Source organism: Staurois parvus, unplaced genomic scaffold (genome assembly GCF_062004578.1).
Source record: "Staurois parvus isolate SC_StPar_1 unplaced genomic scaffold, SC_StPar_1.0 ptg000454l, whole genome shotgun sequence".
Classification (NCBI taxonomy): Eukaryota; Metazoa; Chordata; class Amphibia; order Anura; family Ranidae; genus Staurois; species Staurois parvus.
In genome coordinates, this window is record NW_028318250.1 from 6,257,093 (window position 1) to 6,275,888 (window position 18,796).

An 18,796-nucleotide genomic window follows, 5' to 3' on the forward strand; every position below is an offset into this window, starting at 1 on the left:
AAGGGGGTATTGTTTAGGGTGGAGAGGTAGTTATTGTTTAGCGTGTTGAGGTGGGTGAGGGGGTTATTGAGGGAGGAGAGGAGGGCAATGGGGTTATTGTTTAGCGTGGAGAGGTGGGGGTTATTGTTTAGAGTGGAGAGGTGGGGAGGGGGTTATTCTTTTGGGTGGAGAGGTAGAGGTCGGTCAGTCTGGTTGCCAGGCTTCACAAGCGCCTCTTCTCTTCCATATTCTGGTATGGAGCAATGGCTGGGAAATGCAGAGGAGGGGATGGAGGTGAACCCCACAGCTGTCATTCCCTGTCACAAACTACAATACTCAGCAGCCTCGTCCTCCCGCTGCAAGACGTTCTGCAGCAAAGTTGTAAGAGGCGGGGGAGGGGGAGCCAGGCTCAGGGTTGAACACATTGTAACAGAGGGACACACACCACTCACCTGGCAGAGTGGAGTCACCCGGCAGCCATCCACAGAGGAGCCCGGGAGGGGCAGGGATGCAGCACGTCTCCGGGGAAGAGACTCATTGCACTGAGCCTGAGCTGGGGGGGTGGAGTCAGTCTAGGAGGGGCGGAGCCATTAATAGGGAGGGGACGTTGTGGGACACTAAACTTGTGCCGGGTACCGGCAGGTACCTGGAGGGCAAAATTGATGCACTGATTAGCATGAGCTCAAGGGACAGCTGCTCTGGGCCCCACATCAAAAACTGGGCCCAGGGCAGCTGCCCCTTTTGCCCCGCATTAAAGATGGCCCTGACTTTACCTTGGGGTAATACCTGCCAAAATGACTTGATTCTAGAGATATTTATATTATATATTTATATTCCTTTAGATTTTTCCCAAAGTGGGTTATGGATAGGACATATGATTTAGAGATTTTTGGTTTGTTATACTTGTTAATAGGAGTATGCCCATGCAAAGATGCAATTTTAAATATATGTACAGTAAATGTTGGTCCTCTGGGGTTCCATCCTCACCATCTACAAAATATAAAGGAATATAAATATCTTTAGAATTAAGTCGCTTTGGCGGGTTATTACCCCAAGATAAATTGCCTATTGGGTTACCTTTTCTGTTAATATTCCTTCCTATGGGGGAGGTGATAAAAAGGTTATGTCCACAAAAAAGATTTATGTCACTGTGTTGGTCATTGCTTTGTGCTAAGAAATCTAATGGATATGGTGGATACCTTTCATAGAGATAAATCATATGGTGTCAGCTTGGCTGGATATGACACTACCTCTTTTCCCCCTGTGAGTGGTTTTGTTCCCTCTGAGCTGTCCCTCCCCTTCCCCTTTCCCACAATGTGTCCTTGATGATGCGTTTCGAGGACTTGCCTCATCCTCAGATAATAAACATATTTTTTAAGGTAATGCACTAGGCTGGTGCGCCCCCTGTTTGTTTTTCTCTATTCAGTATATTTGGACTTCCCCCGTCTTTTGAGAGCAGCAAGGTGTGCATATCCGAAGAATTTCGTGATGTGGTCCTAACTATACTGAGTCCATCCCTAAGCACAGGAGTATCTGGGTTTGCCATTTCTTCACTGCCACTTTTCCCCCTGGGAGTGGTTTTGTTTCCTCTGAGCTGGCCCTCTCATTCCCCCCTTCCCATAAAGTGCCCTTGATGTACTATCCTATTATACCGGCATGAAGACTTGTAATTAAAGTTTATATGTTTTGTTTAGATCATTATTCATGAATATATACATTGTGATGGCTCCTGAAGAAGTGGATCAAGTCTATGAGATGCGTCGAGCCTAAATGTTTGAACCATCTCTGAAGCAATATAATATTCTTCTTGATTGTAAAACCTTTCCCTTTTTTATGTGAATATTTTGTTATTGGATAGGAATGTAAATGTTACAATATCTGTGGTGCTTATTTATATCAATACATTATTGATTTTAGATGATGTGCCTCAAAAGTCCCCAATTTTTGAAGGATGGTGGTGTTTCCCTCCTTCTTTTTTCTTCTTCAGTATAATAAACAGACAAACTATGTTTGTAAACATTCTTGAAGGTGGCAATGACAAAGAGAAAGAGAGGGGGTAGGAAGTGGTGTGATGTCAACAGTAAGCTAGAAAGCCACCACAAGTCTCGATGGGTGGGTAGACAGGTCCTATATTAAGGAATAAGAGGAAGTTATGTTAGAAGTAAACATCCCTGGTCACTAATCCAAGGGCCCATTGGGTGTAGAATTTAGAGGCTGTTAGGTGGGGTTTCACAAACATGTATTCCAGTAGGAAATGGTCATTGAGGATCTTGACAACTTCCGTGAGAGCAGAAGGTGTAGGACTCTACTTTTATGTTCATGCAATTGATAAAAGGGATAATTTTTGTTCTATTGTTTGCTGATAAAACAGTTAATAGTTAACAGATATTTTTGTGTTCTGTATTGGTTTACATTTGTGAATACTTATTTATCTTTTCATTACAACAGCTTGTCCTCCTGGTTTTTACAAGATGTCCAGCCGACTGCAGACCTGTGTTCCATGTCCTCAACACAGCTACACCAATCAAGAAGCATCTACAGTGTGTACCTGTCAGAGGAACTTCTACAGATCTCCTCTGGACTCGCCTTCCACTTTGTGTACACGTGAGTAATCATAGATTCCTTTACACAAAGTGTAACATTTAATAAACCCATTCAAATTATTGCCCCGAATTGTTGATTAAAGGATACTTATATCAAAGGCAATATGTATTTTTTTCTTGCTCATCTCCTTCTGAAAATGCAAGTAGCCTGGCTTTCATGGTGATCCAATAGTAAGTATGTAGATCAGATAATCTGATTACACAGGTTTTGATCTATGACTCAGAATGCATGAAAAGTAATAATTGATTTGGACAAAGATCTTATATTCTGATCTCTGTCTTTGATCTTGGCCAATAACTCAGAAAGTATTAAAGCCAGAGGAACTGAATGACAATGACTCAACTAGCATTTTAAAAGTGGAGATCTGCTGTGACTTTAATATTTAATTCTGCATTGCATATAACAATTAAATGGATAACACAAATAACACAGAGAATGGGTCATTTGTAGACCTCAAAGCCTCTTCTTACAAAAAAAGTGTGATATTTTTGGTCAGCCTTAATCTGTCCACTGAAAATGTGTCTGTATTATTTCAAAATCATGCCAGTTTTACTGAAAGAAAACTCTGCTTAATAGTAAACCTAGACTTTCCTTTTGAGGTTGATTTAATGCCCAGCTTTAACAGTTTATTGCACTTACCTGCTCTTTTCTCCAGTGCTAATCCATCTGGTTAGTCCAGGAGCAAAGAAAAATATCTGGTACCTTTGGTGGTGGAGGATATGTGACTAATTCCCCTTCCTCCCACATGCCAAAGCTTGTGTTTTGTGATTGGCATTATTCTACCTAGAGTCGTCACATGAGGGATTGAAATAATCCTTCGCCCTATGTAAATTCCAAGTCATGGGCTTACACACATCTTTTCATGGCTAATTGAGCATTGGGGAAGGGAATGTCAGTTTGTGTTGTTGGGGAGAGTAGCAATTAAGTGAACCTGTTGCTGTGCTCAACATGGGCAAAGCAACAGGTTAATTTTGAAGGTCTGGAAGTCAAGAACTCTATGAAGAGATGGACAGCTGGGAGATAGGGAATCAATAAGCTTTGCTGCTATGCACTCTAAATCCAAAGATTTCATCTGCCCATAGATGGATCCAATTTCCTCTGGTTTAAAAGGGAATGGCCGAATTTTGATCCATTTATGTCCTTTTTAGCTCACCTTCAGTTAAATGGGACTGTTGGAAAATGTTTCTTGATCAGCTGGCTTCAGACAATTGTCTGCAGCTGCCGATCAGTGTATTCTGACAGTGGAGAAGTCCCAATGTCAGAATACAATAGCATGATAGGGAGGACTCCTCCATCCACCTCACCTTTTTTCAATCAGCCCACTGGCCCATCTATGGCCAGCCTTAGACTAGAAATAGCAGTAATGGGTAGTATTGCTCTAAAGACTTTATGCATGTTTCTATGTGCAAATTATGAATAGAAAAACATACCATCAAATGTTTTCCCATTGTATAAATACATATGTATATATACTATTTTTACATGTATGACTGGTTTCTGTAAACCTCATTTGTTTTTCTATTCCAGGCCCACCTTCGGCCCCAAAAGATCTCATTTATAGCATGAAGCAGACAACCATAGTTTTAGAATGGCATCCGCCACTGGATACAGGAGGCAGAGGGGACCTCATGTACAATATTTTCTGTGACCGTTGCTCCATTGCCTTTCAACAATGTGAGCCCTGTGGCAGCAGCATTGGTTATGTTCCACAACAGATTGGATTAGTTGAACGGACAGTTACATTGATAAATTTGCTGCCCCACATGAACTACACTATCCGGGTGGAGTCTGTAAATGGAGTTTCTGACTTTAGCATGTATACTAAGCAGTTTGCAGAAATTAACATCTCAACCAGTAATGCAGGTACTGTACAACTTTATCATTAACCTTATTTCTGCAGTTAGAAGATGTATCAGTGTTTATTTTGTCCATCTTGCTTCCATACCTTGATCACCTAGGAAATTTTAAAATCCAATGCTTTCAATAATGTATACATTCTGGAAAAAATATAGCACATCAGAAAGAATTACAGCCATTTTCTTCTGTAAAAAAACTGACAACCAACTTTTGTCAAAGTAATACCTTGACAATAGCTATCACAGCTTCATATAGTCAACAGAAGTGAACCATTTAAAAAGCAAACCATTTCAAGAACATAATGATCACCCCATAAATGTTAGCACCAGCAGTCATTCAATTTCCATTTTTTCTTTTAAAAATAAAAAAGACACAAAATAAACAATTTAGGATTAGATGATGATGCATTTTTCTAATTATTTGTAATTATGACCTGTTGCAACACAGAGTATTGATGAATACAAATGGCATGGGACAGCAGAATGCATATGGATATTAGCAGATGTTTTTTGTGATCATCATCTTTGAGTAACAATTAACAAAAAAAAATTAGAGTTGTCCCTATAGAGCAAAAGTGTTATTTCTGTTTTTGAATACGAGCATACCATATTATTTGGTTATAAGTTGTTTGTAAACAGCCAGGAAAGAATATGTTTCTGAAATGTTAGTTTTAGTTCAGAATAAACAATTTAAATCTTCCTACCTGATGCCTCCCAGGTATACACTGTTTACATAATTACCAAACCCCATTACCTAAAGCTAGGTTCACATATGTACAGGTCAGGAATGGGTGCATAATTGCACCCATTCCTAATCTGCACAGAAATGTGCTGCTGTGTAGCAGATGCACAGATGTATCTACACCAATGCTTGTTTTTGCGGGTGTGAACCTGCATGTTGTCTACGTCCTTCTGGGGAGATTTGTTCTTACTTCCTGTCTTGGATTCAACGTCTTGAGAGAAGCAGTGAGAGTGCCATATCGTTAATCATAGAGATCCAAGTTCATTGCTGTGCAGCTTGCTACTTTTGCTCTCTGATTTCACACATATAAGCAGCTCAAAATATGTTGGCTGTCTTGTTTCACACTAATGTGAATTCATTAAAATTTAATTTGGATTAATGATGTGGTGCTCTCACTGCTTCTTTCACAAATTTGTATTTTGTTCAGAACATCTAGTTGGGAGCACTGTGTTACTTGTAAGCAGCCTCACCAAAGGTAATCAGCTTAATTAATTAAACACCTCACTCACATTTCTGAATATCAACAATAAGAGATCTAGTGCTTCTTATATACGGTATGTACTTTAAACTGGTTTCAACATTGTCACAATAGCAGGAAGTAAGAAGAATTCTCCAGATTGGACACAAGCAGCAATAAATAAGCTGATGGAGGTTCCCCCACCCTATTATAATTTGTTTTTTCTTGCTGTGGTGTCCCTGTTAATCGCTTGCCCTCCATCCTATAGCAGAAGTACTGCTACAGGGTGGCAGGGCTGCGCAAAATCATATATATATATATATATATATATATATATATGATTTGCATTTCCGGCGGCAAGAGGTGTCAATCACCGGGTCCCAGCTTGTGATTCCTGGCCTGCACTCGGCAATCATTGGGGAAAGCTGACAGTGGAGAGACCTGTGTGTAAACAACACAGGTCTCTCTCCTGTCAGCATGGACATGCTGTTTTTTATCTCTCTGCAGCGCCGCAGTCCCGCTAGAGGTTTCTGATCACCGTCATTACTAGTATAAAAAAAAATGTAAATTCCAGTATACTGTATATACTGCCATTTGTAGACGTTATAAACCAATTCATTTACACGTGATAGGATTTTTTTAGCAGACATGTAGCAAAATACATTTTGGCCTAAATGTATGAAGAAATTTGATTTTTTAAATTTGTTTATTGCATATGTTTCATAGCAAAAAGTCAGAAACATAGTTTTTTTTTCAAAATTGGCAGTTATTTTTGTTTATAGCGCAAATAATAAAAAATGCAGAGGTAATCAAATACCACTGAAAGAAAGCTCTATTTGTGGAAAAAAAGGACGTAAATTGAATTTGGGTGCAGCGTTGCATGACCGTGCAATTGTCAGTTAAAGTAACGCAGCATTGTATCGCAAAAAGTGGCCTGGTCAGGAAGAGGGGTAAATCCTTTGGAGGACAAGTGGTTAAAGAAACTTTTCCTCACTTCTATAGTTGTCTCTAGGACAAGAAGTTTCTGGAAAATCTCCCAAACAGGTCTACAAGAACAAAAATGATCTGACTGTGGTATTATCCATTTCCTGCTCAAAACTAGAGACACACTTGAGGTCTATTTTTTTCACACACAATTCACACAGCTTTCACCCAAAATTGAATCTAATTTGGTTCAATTGCAAAAATCCCTGGATGTGGATTCTGAGTGATGTTGTGCGAATCTTATGTGAAAATATTTATAAACAGACTGCTTGAAGATTTTTTATGTACTGAATGAGTAAAATTTAGGTTTTGCGTGGGAGAAGTTGGCAAGGAAGCCGGCTGGATTACGTCGCTATAAAATCCAATGACTCCTCCTATCAAAGTCAACTCATAACTGAAATATTACTGTATTGTGAAGTTGATTGATCCTTTAACTACATGAAAAGTAAGGAAATGCTACTTTCCTTTTGGATTTTTAACATTGTTTTTCAAGGTCTAATATCTAAAGAATTTCACAGCTATTTAAAGACAACAATGTCACTTCTGTAACCATGAGTTACTCTTCTGATGTTACAGTTATGTTCTAAAATATTCAGAATCCAGTACTTGCTTCAACTGAGCAACAAGTTCTGTCTACAGAAACATATTCTGATTCATATGCTCACAAGGAAGAAATCTAATATCTTACCAGCCAGACTGGTAAAAATGTATCTTGAAACCAATGTTAATAAAACAGAGACGTGACAAATATAGAGACTAATGTTCTTTCTCAAAAACTGTGGCAGCTGTAGCCGCAAGTTATTTTTAGACTGATAATAACATTGGTTTCCACTTTTAAATCTCTGTATGCACCTTAATATCTGTTTTCTGCATTTTTACAGTTTGAATGTGCACAAATACATATCATGGCAATGAAGGGGTGTATATCAGTCTATCTTTCATTTCTGTAGAACAATTGTTTGGATATTATGCAAAACCTAAGTATTTGGATAGCTTAAATGCATAGCTTAGGAATTCCAATTCAAGCCTAACTCTAGTAAAATAGGTTTATACTTTACTTAAATACAGGATATGTAGGCTAAACTAAGGCTTTATACACACAAACATTGTTTAATTATAGCTTGTAAAGCCTTTGTCTGAAACGCAACAAAATAACAAGAATTTACAAAACATTTACCATGCTTCAAGCAGCATTTTAGAAATCTTTGAAGTAGATCTGCATTGTCACTTAACATTATGCATTTTAACCTGTCTCTGCAGTTGCTGGGTTAAATACAAATATATCAAGATAATAAAAATTCAGTTCTACATTAAAGTACCTATCAGATTTAGTCTTGGAGTGCTGCATATAGATCCAAGAATGCAGGTTGTCCCACTAAACAAAGCTTTAAGCAGATCTGCACAGGTTTGTAACAAGCTTAAGGGTACATCATACAACAGGGTTACAATGTAGCAGCTGGTGTGCAATACAGTCGGCTGGATCAGCACAGTGCTGTTTACTTTTTTTTAAAAGACTTTATTGAAATCTCACACAGACATCTTATAAAGTTCAATTGGATGCTGTGTGGTGCAAGGAAGTGGATTGCATCACTCTGCACTGAAAAAAAGAACAGTCGCCCAAGACAGTCCCACCACATTTGGTGTGTATATACCTGAATCACTGCTGAAAAGTACCAAAAATCTGTTGAAGTCTAACTTGTTCAAAACTATAACCAGCAGTTGCATGGAAATCTTTAGTCTACAGTTCCAGACTGACTGTGAAGTCTTCATATTTTTCTCATTGGATTACATTTCAGGTGTATAACATCTTCTTGAGTGTCCTAGCAGTTCAACATTTTTGTTGGATTAATGCACAAGCGCTTAGCACTGCAGGGAAGTTTTGAAATTAGTATATCAGTATTGAGGTTCCAGGGCACTCAAGGAAACGTAATGGCATTTGTGGGTATTCCAAAGTTACATGAGGCAACATGATCTACATGATCTACAATTAAAACAGCTCTATTGCTAAACAGAACATGCATTAAAAATACACAGTTTTAAGAAAATGGTAAATGCTTACTTATCTCCCTGCCTGCCCAACCAACCAAACACCACTCAATGGAAGAGAAATCTTACCCCAAAATCTGTGCAAAAACCTACACTTTAGAAACTATCTACCAATCCCATGGTACCAAACCAATTCCATGGTAAACAAATCCCATGGTACCACATACTGCAAATTGTGTGAAATCTTCCGTGTCCCCCTCTGAGATCAGTGATCTCTCCCACCAACCTCCACATCACTACAAAGCTCAGAAGTGATGCAGAAGTCAATGGGTGGAGCTACTGATTCTAGTGAGGGACACAGGAGATCACCAATTCAAGAACTGTCCAATTCTGCTGACTTGGGGAGGGGGAAGGGATTGCAGTGTTTGGTAACAAAAAATGGGTAAATATTGCATTTTTTATATTTGTTCACTTTTACATACACATTAGTCCCTGCCCAGAATCTAAGGTCCCAATATCACATACAGGGTTCATTTTACTTACCGGCATGTCTTTGAAGTATGGGAGGAAACACAAACAAGCACAAGAAGAACAAACTCCATTCAGGTAGTGTCTTGGTGGGGATTTGAGCCAAGAACTCTAGTGTCTCAAGACAGAAGGGTGAATCATTAAGCCACTGTGCTCCACTAGGAGGCGATGCCTTATTCCTAGGAGTGGTGATTTTCAATCAATATACACTATATTGCCAAAAGTATTAGGACACCTCTCTAAATCATTGGACTCTGGTGTTTAAATCACCTCCATGGCCACAGGTGTATAAAATCAAGCACCTAGGCATGCAGACTGCTTCTACAAAATTTGTGAAAGAATGGGTCGCTCTTAGGAGCTCAGTGAATTCAAGCGTGGTACAGTGATAGGTTGCCACCTGTGCAATAAGTTTGTCCATGACATTTCCTTGCTACTAAACATGGTCAACTGTTAGTGGTATTATAACAAAGCGGATGCAACTGGAACAACTATTATAACAAAGCGGAACAACAACAACTCAGCCACGAAGTGGTAGGCCATGTAAAATGACAGAGTGGGGTCAGTGCATGCTGAAGCGCACAGTACACAGAAGTCGCCAACTGTATGCAGAGTCAATAGCTAAAAACCTCCGACCTTCCGATTAGCACAACAACAGTGCCTAGAGAGCTTCATGGAATGGGTTTCCATGGCCAAGGAACTGCATCCAAGCCTTACATCACCAAGTTCAATGCAAAGCATTGTGCCAAGTGTAATGTTTGGTGGAGGGAGATTAAGGTGTGGGGGTTGTTTTTCAAGTTTTGGGCTTGGTTCCTTAGTTCCAGTGAAGGGAACTCTTAAGGTGTCAGCATACCAAGACATTTTGGACAATTTCATGCTCCCAACTTTGTGGGAACAGTTTGGGGATGGCCCTTTCCTGTACCAACATGACTGCACACCAGTGTACAAACCAAGGTCCATAAAGACATAGATGAGTGGTTTGGGGTGGAGGAACTTGACTGGCCTGCACAGAGACCTGATCTCAACCCAATCGAACACCTTCAGGATGAATTAGAGTGGAGACTGCGAGCCAGGCCTTCTTGTCAGACATCACAAATGTGCTTTTGGAAGAATGGTCAAACATTCCCATAGACACACTCCTAAACCTTGTGGACAGCCTTCCCAGAAGAGTTGAAGCTTTAGGGTGGGCCAACTCAGTAATGAACCCTGCAGACTAAGACTGGGATGCCATTAAAGTTCATGTGCATGTAAAGGCAGGTGCCCCAATACGTTTGGCAATGTAGTGTACATATATATAATACGTTTAAATGTTCAATTTAAGGAAATGGAATTTTTTAAATTCAACATTCTGTACAGCTTGTCACTTAGGTCTGTAAATTATCTTCTGCTTATCTGTGGTTGACAGAACAGGGAAATTCAATTCAGATTCTAAGAATTTAGAAACATTTTAAAAAGCAGCTTAGCAGATCTGAAGTTAACAAAGTCAGATGGCGAAGGTATATTCAGCACTGTAAATGGAGTAGATTTTTCATAATTCATTAATTTTAATTTAATTTAACTATTAGTAATAGGCATAGGACTGGTCAAAGGAACAGAGAAGAAACTTTCACAGAAAAATGTTATAAAGCGTTTGGGAAGGTTACAAAACTTTTTGCTTTTTTTTTAACAAAAGGACGTGTTCTTTCTATCCTCCCTACCTTTTTTCCTTTTGTTCTTTTTAATATTCTTAACAAGTATTGGCTCATTCATGTTTTTTGTTTGGTGCATTTGTCACAGCTAAGATCTGACTTACATCCTTGCCAGAGGAATAGATTATTAAAGGTATGGCTTTTAACATGCTTAGCTTAAGATATGGCATGTATATGGGATGTTTTATGATAGTCATGAATGATCTAGCAAAATTTATTAAATAAAACTATGAGTCATCTATTGTTTGTTTACATCATATCTATGGAGTTTTTATTTGACATATTATGAGTAAGCAGAAATACAAAAGGGTATGCTAAGTTACATGAAAACTGAGTGCACTTCGTATTTGTTTAATGCATGGCTGAAATATAATCCTATCCTACAAACACTTCAAAGCTTCCTCCAAAAGTAGTGTAAACATGGCTTCATTAAGTTGTGTTTTTCTAATGTGTGATCTCAGGATATAATGGTTGCATTTTCTTTCTTATGATAATCATTTCATCTTTGGAAATACAGTAAAAGAAGAGGGTGCTAAGTGCTCATTTAAAGAAGAGCTTTGAGTGAATGCTTTGCCTTGATTGATTTTGTAATTAATGTTTATAGCCACAATCAGATTAGATAAGCCTATTAAAAGTAGTAAATTAATGCCTTTTTATCATCTTGGTCAATAGTCACCATCTGCTTAATCTTTCTTGATTACTATTATTATTGTCATAACATTTAATATAATTAAATCTTTGGAAGAGGCACCATTAGAGTGACATTCACTTCCCGCTATTGAGCTGGAGTCGTAAACAGCCTCACTTTGAATTATGGATTGCTTGGAACCTTCTAACAAAGTAAATGATAGTATACAATGTAAGCTTAGACTAGGCTTTAAATGCAGACTTGCATATTTTGTGTGATTACTCTGTTGGTTATAAATAATGAGCAACAAGTGCTATGGTTAGAATGAAGCATGTGTCATTTCTAATATGCTTTAGCTTTGTGACACTACTGAATATATTGCTATTGCTTGATATATGTCTGACAGTTTTACAGAGAGAGATAGCAGTCAATGCTTACTGCATGCTTTCTTTTACTAATAAAGTTACTTTACACAGCAATGCATATTTTCTGACTATAGTGTAGGTATTTATGTGCATGGATAGCTAGGGGTTAATTATCCATTAAATTATCTATATTTCAAATTGTAATGCATTGCTTGTTAGAGGTAGATATTATCCTCCTTTGTTTAAACATAAGTAATATTCTACACATATGCAAAATAGCTAGTGCTTGTGCAGAAAAAGATCAAAGGGCATGCTCATCATGAAGATTATATATGCTGTATTGGTACCATTCATAATATTAACCATAAGTGTAAACTCCCCTCAGAACCCTACCTCAAGAGCAGAAGGAGGGTGAGAAGAATAGGATAATAGAACTTTGACTATACAGACTAGAGATATGAAACATCAACTATAAACATAATTTATTACAAAAGTTTATAAATCATATGCATCACATTTTCCTTATGAAACAAAGAGAGGAGAGAAACTCATCAAGAGACTGATAAATCATCAAACAGCATAGTAATTATTATGCGCTTTTAGGCTGACGCGTTTTGCAAAAATCTTGCTTCTTCAGGATCCTCAATGTTAAAGTATCAGTTAAAAAAAAATAATAATAAACTTCATACTTACCTGCTCTGTGCAATGGTTTTTCACAAAGCAGCCCTGGTCCCCAACCGGAACTTCTGGCTCTTCCACCCTGCTGCTTGCTCTGGAAGTACTTGTGTATGCTTGCTCCTGAGCTTCTTCTGTATGTCCATAAGACACACAGAGTGTGTCTTGGCCCCATACTCCACTCCCTCCCCACTGGCTATGATTAACAGCAGGAAGAAGAGACCCGGGTGAGCCATTGCTCTCATCCACATCGTTGGTTCGAGATCAGACTCAAGTAAGTATTGGGGGTTCTGAGGGGGGATCTGCACACTAAAGGTTTTTTACCTGCATGCATAATTCATGAAGGTAAAATACCTTCAACCTTTATAATCACTTTAATATTTGTGTGGTTGCTGGCCTTACAAGTGAATAATAAATATATAATTAAAAAAAGCAATATAACACACTATGAAAAAAATAGCAGTAGAACAAGATGCAAAGTTTCAAAACCTACTCCAAATGGGGGACATGGAAGAAAAATTCAAAAAAAGGGGTGAAGGGGGAAACACCTAAACCGTACACCTGGAGGCCAGATACGACCCAGTCTGTGGGCGGGAAGAAAAAACAAAAAAGCCAGCCAAACACATAGGTCCTATGTAGGACCCACTAAAAAAAAATTATATTGTAGGTCAACTGGGCCCCTAGGAAGGCACAGGGGAATGGTTGAGCAACAATATTATTTTTATTAGTGGGTGTTTTATCCTGGTCTGTGTGCCCAGGCGATCTCTTGTCTTCCATTAGGGTATTGATGTAGGAGGTGAAAATGTCTATTTAGGTTTCTTTATTTTTTGTTTTTATATTGTACTTTGCTGGGTGGCCACTAGAGGGTGATTAAAGGTGTGTGGGTATTGGAGATGTAGACACCTGAGTTTCTTTATTATAATGCATTAGGTAACCATTTAACGGCGATCACCATGTGTACATGATGTTGTTGTGTAGTTTGGATGTGATAGGTTGATGTTTGGTCCTGTTGGCTAGGGGATTATGCTGATATCCTTTGTTCTGGTGGATGTGGGTTTAGAAAGGCACTTTGTATCACTTGCAAGCGAAAGCTTGACACCACACTTTGACGTCACTACCAGTTGTGGAGTCATATCCTGGGGGAGTGGTCCCTCCATATGCTGGGAATTTTACCTGACTTTTTATATGTAAGGTTAACATTCCAGAGATGCTAGGCACCATCTTGACATACTGATATGCACACATAATTTTAGATTTTGTGAGTTTATATTTCCTCGTATAGATATTGTGAATTCACATTTTGAGTGGATTTGAGCATTTTGGGCATGTTAACTCACTTATCCTACTTATATAATATTTGGTGCTTTGGGACACTTGTTATTTATTTATTTTTTATTGGTTTGGATGTTACAGTGGAGTCACAGTGTTTTAATAAGTTATAGAGGATATGTTTTTGCTTCTTTTTTTTTCTTTATTCATTGTTTGTCCTAAAAAGTGGGTCCCAACAACTTTTTCTATTTTGGTCATTGTCCATATTAGGATGGCAGAGGTAGATCGTTTGTGGTAAATAATCTTAATAATGGTAATGTACACCATTGTTTTTTTTTAGGTTTACTCATTTATTTTCATCTAGAATTTGACCTCTTCTGTGTGACCACTACTTTTTTTTGTGGTCCATTATCTTGAAAGGTTTGTGAGATTACACCTTTGTGATATCTATATGTTATGGGGTTTGCTCCTTTCATGTAGAAACCTCATGGTGTTCTAAGATAGGTGAGTCTCCCCCACCCCATTTTTTACTTTCACATTTATTTTGCAGTTTATTATGAGAACTAGAGATGAGCGAATCGAACCAGGCGAAGTGGAATTCGTTTCGAATTTCAGGAAAAATTCGATTCGCGGCGAATCCGAATATTAGCATACTTCGGGTGCGCGAATCGGATTTTTCCCGATCAGCCGGCAAAAGTGTCCCTGCAGAGAGCTCCGCTATTTCTGACAGTTCTCTGACAGTTCCTTCACATGTACAGCGGTTGAAACATTGTATCTATTTGTTTCCATTTAGGATACAGATGTTTTTATTCGGAAACAGATACAATGTTTCAACCGCTGTAAATGTGAAGGAACTGTCAGAGAACTGTCAGAAATAGCGGAGCTCTCTGCAGATACACTTTTTGCTCTACTGGAATACTTCTTCTTTTCATTCTTCTTTTCATTCTTCTCATTCTTCTTTTCATTCTTCTTTTCATTCTTCTTCTCATTCTTCTTTTCATTCTTCTTCTTCTTTTCATTCTTCTCATTATTCTTTTCTTCTTCATGAAAAGAAGAATGAGAAGAAGAATGAAAAGAAGAATGAGAAGAATGAAAAGAAGAATGAAAAGAAGAAGAAGAATGAAAAGAAGAATGAGAAGAAGAATGAAAAGAAGAATGAGAAGAAGAATGAGAAGAATGAAAAGAAGAATGAGAAGAATGAAAAGAAGAATGAAAAGAAGAAGAAGAAGAATGAAAATAAGAAGAAGAAGAATGAAAAGAAGAATGAAAAGAAGAAGAAGAATGAAAAGAAGAATGAGAAGAAGAATGAAAAGAAGAATGAGAAGAATGAAAAGAAGAATGAAAAGAAGAAGAAGAATGAAAAGAAGAATGAGAAGAAGAATGAAAAGAAGAATGAGAAGAAGAATGAGAAGAATGAAAAGAAGAATGAGAAGAATGAAAAGAAGAATGAAAAGAAGAAGAAGAATGAAAAGAAGAAGAAGAATGAAAAGAAGAATGAAAAGAAGAAGAAGAAGAATCTTTTCATTCTTCTCATTCTTCTTTTCATTCTTCTTTTCATTCTTCTTCTTCTTCTTTTCATTCTTCTTCTTCTTTTCATTTTTCTTTTCATTCTTCTTCTTCTTCTTTTCATTCTTCTTCTTCTTTTCATTCTTCTTTTCATTCTTCTTTTCATTCTTCTTCTTCTTCTTTTCATTCTTCTTCTTCTTCTTTTCATTCTTCTTCTTCTTTTCATTCTTCTTTTCATTCTTCTTCTTCTTCTTTTCATTATTCTTCTTCTTCTTTTCATTCTTCTTCTTCTTTTCATTCTTCTTCTTCTTCTTTTCATTCTTCTTTTCATTCTTCTCATTCTTCTTTTCATTCTTCTTCTCATTCTTCTTTTCATTCTTCTTCTTTTCATTCTTCTTTTCATTCTTCTCATTCTTCTTTTCTTCTTCATGAAAAGAAGAATGAGAAGAAGAATGAAAAGAAGAATGAAAAGAAGAAGAAGAATGAAAAGAAGAATGAGAAGAAGGATGAAAAGAAGAATGAAAAGAAGAATGAGAAGAATGAAAAGAAGAATGAAAAGAAGAATGAGAAGAAGAATGAGAAGAATGAAAAGAAGAATGAGAAGAATGAAAAGAAGAAGAATGAAAAGAAGAAGAAGAATGAAAAGAAGAATGAAAAGAAGAAGAATCTTTTCATTCTTCTCATTCTTCTTTTCATTCTTCTTCTTTTCATTCTTCTTTTCATTCTTCTTCTTCTTCTTTTCATTCTTCTTCTTCTTTTCATTCTTCTTTTCATTCTTCTTCTTCTTCTTTTCATTCTTCTTTTCATTCTTCTTCTTCATTTCATTCTTCTTCTTCTTCTTTTCATTCTTCTTTTCATTCTTCTCATTCTTCTTTTCATTCTTCTCATTCTTATTTTCATTCTTCTTTTCATTCTTCTTCTCATTCTTCTTTTCATTCTTCTTCTTCTTCTTTTCATTCTTCTTTTCATTCTTCTCATTCTTCTTTTCTTCTTCATGAAAAGAAGAATGAGAAGAAGAATGAAAAGAAGAATGAAAAGAAGAATGAAAAGAAGAAGAAGAATGAAAAGAAGAATGAGAAGAAGAATGAAAAGAAGAATGATGAGAAGAATGAAAAGAAGAATGAAAAGAAGAAGAATGAAAAGAAGAATGAGAAGAAGAATGAAAAGAAGAATGAGAAGAAGAATGAAAAGAAGAATGAGAAGAAGAATGAAAAGAAGAATGAGAAGAAGAATGAAAAGAAGAATGAAAAGAAGAAGAAGAAGAATGAAAAGAAGAAGAAGAATAATCTTTTCATTCTTCTCATTCTTCTTTTCATTCTTCTTTTCATTCTTCTTCTTCTTTTCATTCTTCTTCTTTTCATTCTTCTTTTCATTCTTCTTCTTCTTCTTTTCATTCTTCTTTTCATTCTTCTTTTTATTCTTCTTCTTCTTTTCATTCTTCTCATTCTTCTTTTCATTCTTCTTCTTTTTCTTTTCATTCTTCTTCTTCTTCTTTTCATTCTTCTTCTTCTTTTCATTCTTCTTTTCATTCTTCTTCTTCTTCTTTTCATTCTTCTTCTTCTTTTCATTCTTCTTTTCATTCTTCTTCTTCTTTTCATTCTTCTTCTTCTTTTCATTCTTCTTTTATTTCTTCTTTTCATTCTTCTCATTCTTCTTTTCATTCTTCTTTTCATTCTTCTTTTCATTCTTCTTCTCATTCTTCTTTTCATTCTTCTCATTCTTCTTTTCATTCTTCTTTTCATTCTTCTTCATGAAAAGAAGAATGAGAAGAAGAATGAAAAGAAGAATGAGAAGAATGAAAAGAAGAATGAAAAGAGGAAGAAGAAGAATGAAAAGAAGAATGAGAAGAAGAATGAAAAGAAGAATGAGAAGAAGAATGAGAAGAATGAAAAGAAGAATGAGAAGAATGAAAAGAAGAATGAAAAGAAGAAGAAGAAGATTGAAAAGAAGAAGAAGAAGAATGAAAAGAAGAATGAAAAGAAGAAGAATGAAAAGAAGAATGAAAAGAAGAATGAGAAGAAGAATGAGAAGAATGAAAAGAAGAATGAGAAGAATGAAAAGAAGAATGAAAATAAGAAGAATGAAAAGAAGAAGAAGAATGAAAAGAAGAATGAAAAGAAGAAGAAGAATCTTTTCATTCTTCTCATTCTTCTTTTCATTCTTCTTCTTCTTCTTCTTCATCTTCTTCTTTTCATTCTTCTTCTTCTTTTCATTCTTCTTTTCATTCTTCTTCTTCTTCTTTTCATTCTTCTTCTTCTTCTGAGGATGAGGATGAAGAAGAAGAAGAAGTAGGATGAAAATAAGAAGAATTCCAAGCCGGGAAAAAGTTTATCTGTCAGAAATAGAGGAGCTCTGCAGATACACTTTTTGCCGGCTTGGAATTCTTCTTATTTTCATCCTACTTCTTCTTCTTCTTCTTCTTCTTCATCCTCATCCTCATCCTCTTTTTCTTCTTCTGAGGATGAGGATGAGGATGAAGAAGAAGAAGAAGAAGAAGAAGTAGGATGAAAATAAGAAGAATTCCAAGCCGGCAAAAAGTGTATCTGCAGAGCTCCGCTAAGTGTATCTGCAGAGCTCCGCTATTTCTGACAGTTCTCTGACATTCACTCCATAGAGCGGTTGAAACATTGTATCTATTTGTTTCCATTTATGGAAACAAATAGATACAATGTTTCAACCGCTGTTAATGTGAATGTCAGAGAACTGTCAGAAATAGCGGAGCTCTGCAGATACACTTCTTTTCATTCTTCTTTTCATTCTTCTCATTCTTCTTTTCATTCTTCTTTTCATTCTTCTTCTCATTCTTCTTTTCATTCTTCTTCTTCTTTTCATTCTTCTCATTATTCTTTTCTTCTTCATGAAAAGAAGAATGAGAAGAAGAATGAAAAGAAGAATGAAAAGAAGAATGAGAAGAATGAAAAGAAGAATGAAAAGAAGAAGAAGAATGAAAAGAAGAATGAGAAGAAGAATGAAAAGAAGAATGAGAAGAAGAATGAGAAGAAGAATGAGAAGAATGAAAAGAAGAATGAGAAGAATGAAAAGAAGAATGAAAAGAAGAAGAAGAAGAATGAAAATAAGAAGAAGAAGAATGAAAAGAAGAATGAAAAGAAGAAGAAGAATGAAAAGAAGAATGAGAAGAAGAATGAAAAGAAGAATGAGAAGAATGAAAAGAAGAATGAAAAGAAGAAGAAGAATGAAAAGAAGAATGAGAAGAAGAATGAGAAGAATGAAAAGAAGAATGAGAAGAATGAAAAGAAGAATGAAAAGAAGAAGAAGAATGAAAAGAAGAAGAAGAATGAAAAGAAGAATGAAAAGAAGAAGAAGAAGAAGAATCTTTTCATTCTTCTCATTCTTCTTTTCATTCTTCTTTTCATTCTTCTTCTTCTTCTTTTCATTCTTCTTCTTCTTTTCATTTTTCTTTTCATTCTTCTTCTTCTTTTCATTCTTCTTCTTCTTTTCATTCTTCTTCTTTTCATTCTTCTTTTCATTCTTCTACTTCTTCTTTTCATTCTTCTTCTTCTTTTCATTCTTC

At 36.4% G+C, this 18,796-nt stretch overlaps 1 protein-coding gene across 1 annotated transcript in view; it reads left to right on the plus strand.

Moving 5' to 3' along the window:
- EPHA10 (EPH receptor A10) overlaps window positions 1–18,796 on the plus strand; it is an 861,867-nt gene that overhangs the window by 419,959 nt on the left and 423,112 nt on the right. Inside the window, exons 4-5 of the mRNA XM_089688795.1 lie at window positions 2,428–2,583; window positions 4,111–4,446. Of these exons, the coding sequence (XP_089544921.1) occupies window positions 2,428–2,583; window positions 4,111–4,446 (492 nt within the window). The remainder of the gene's footprint in view (window positions 1–2,427; window positions 2,584–4,110; window positions 4,447–18,796) is intronic.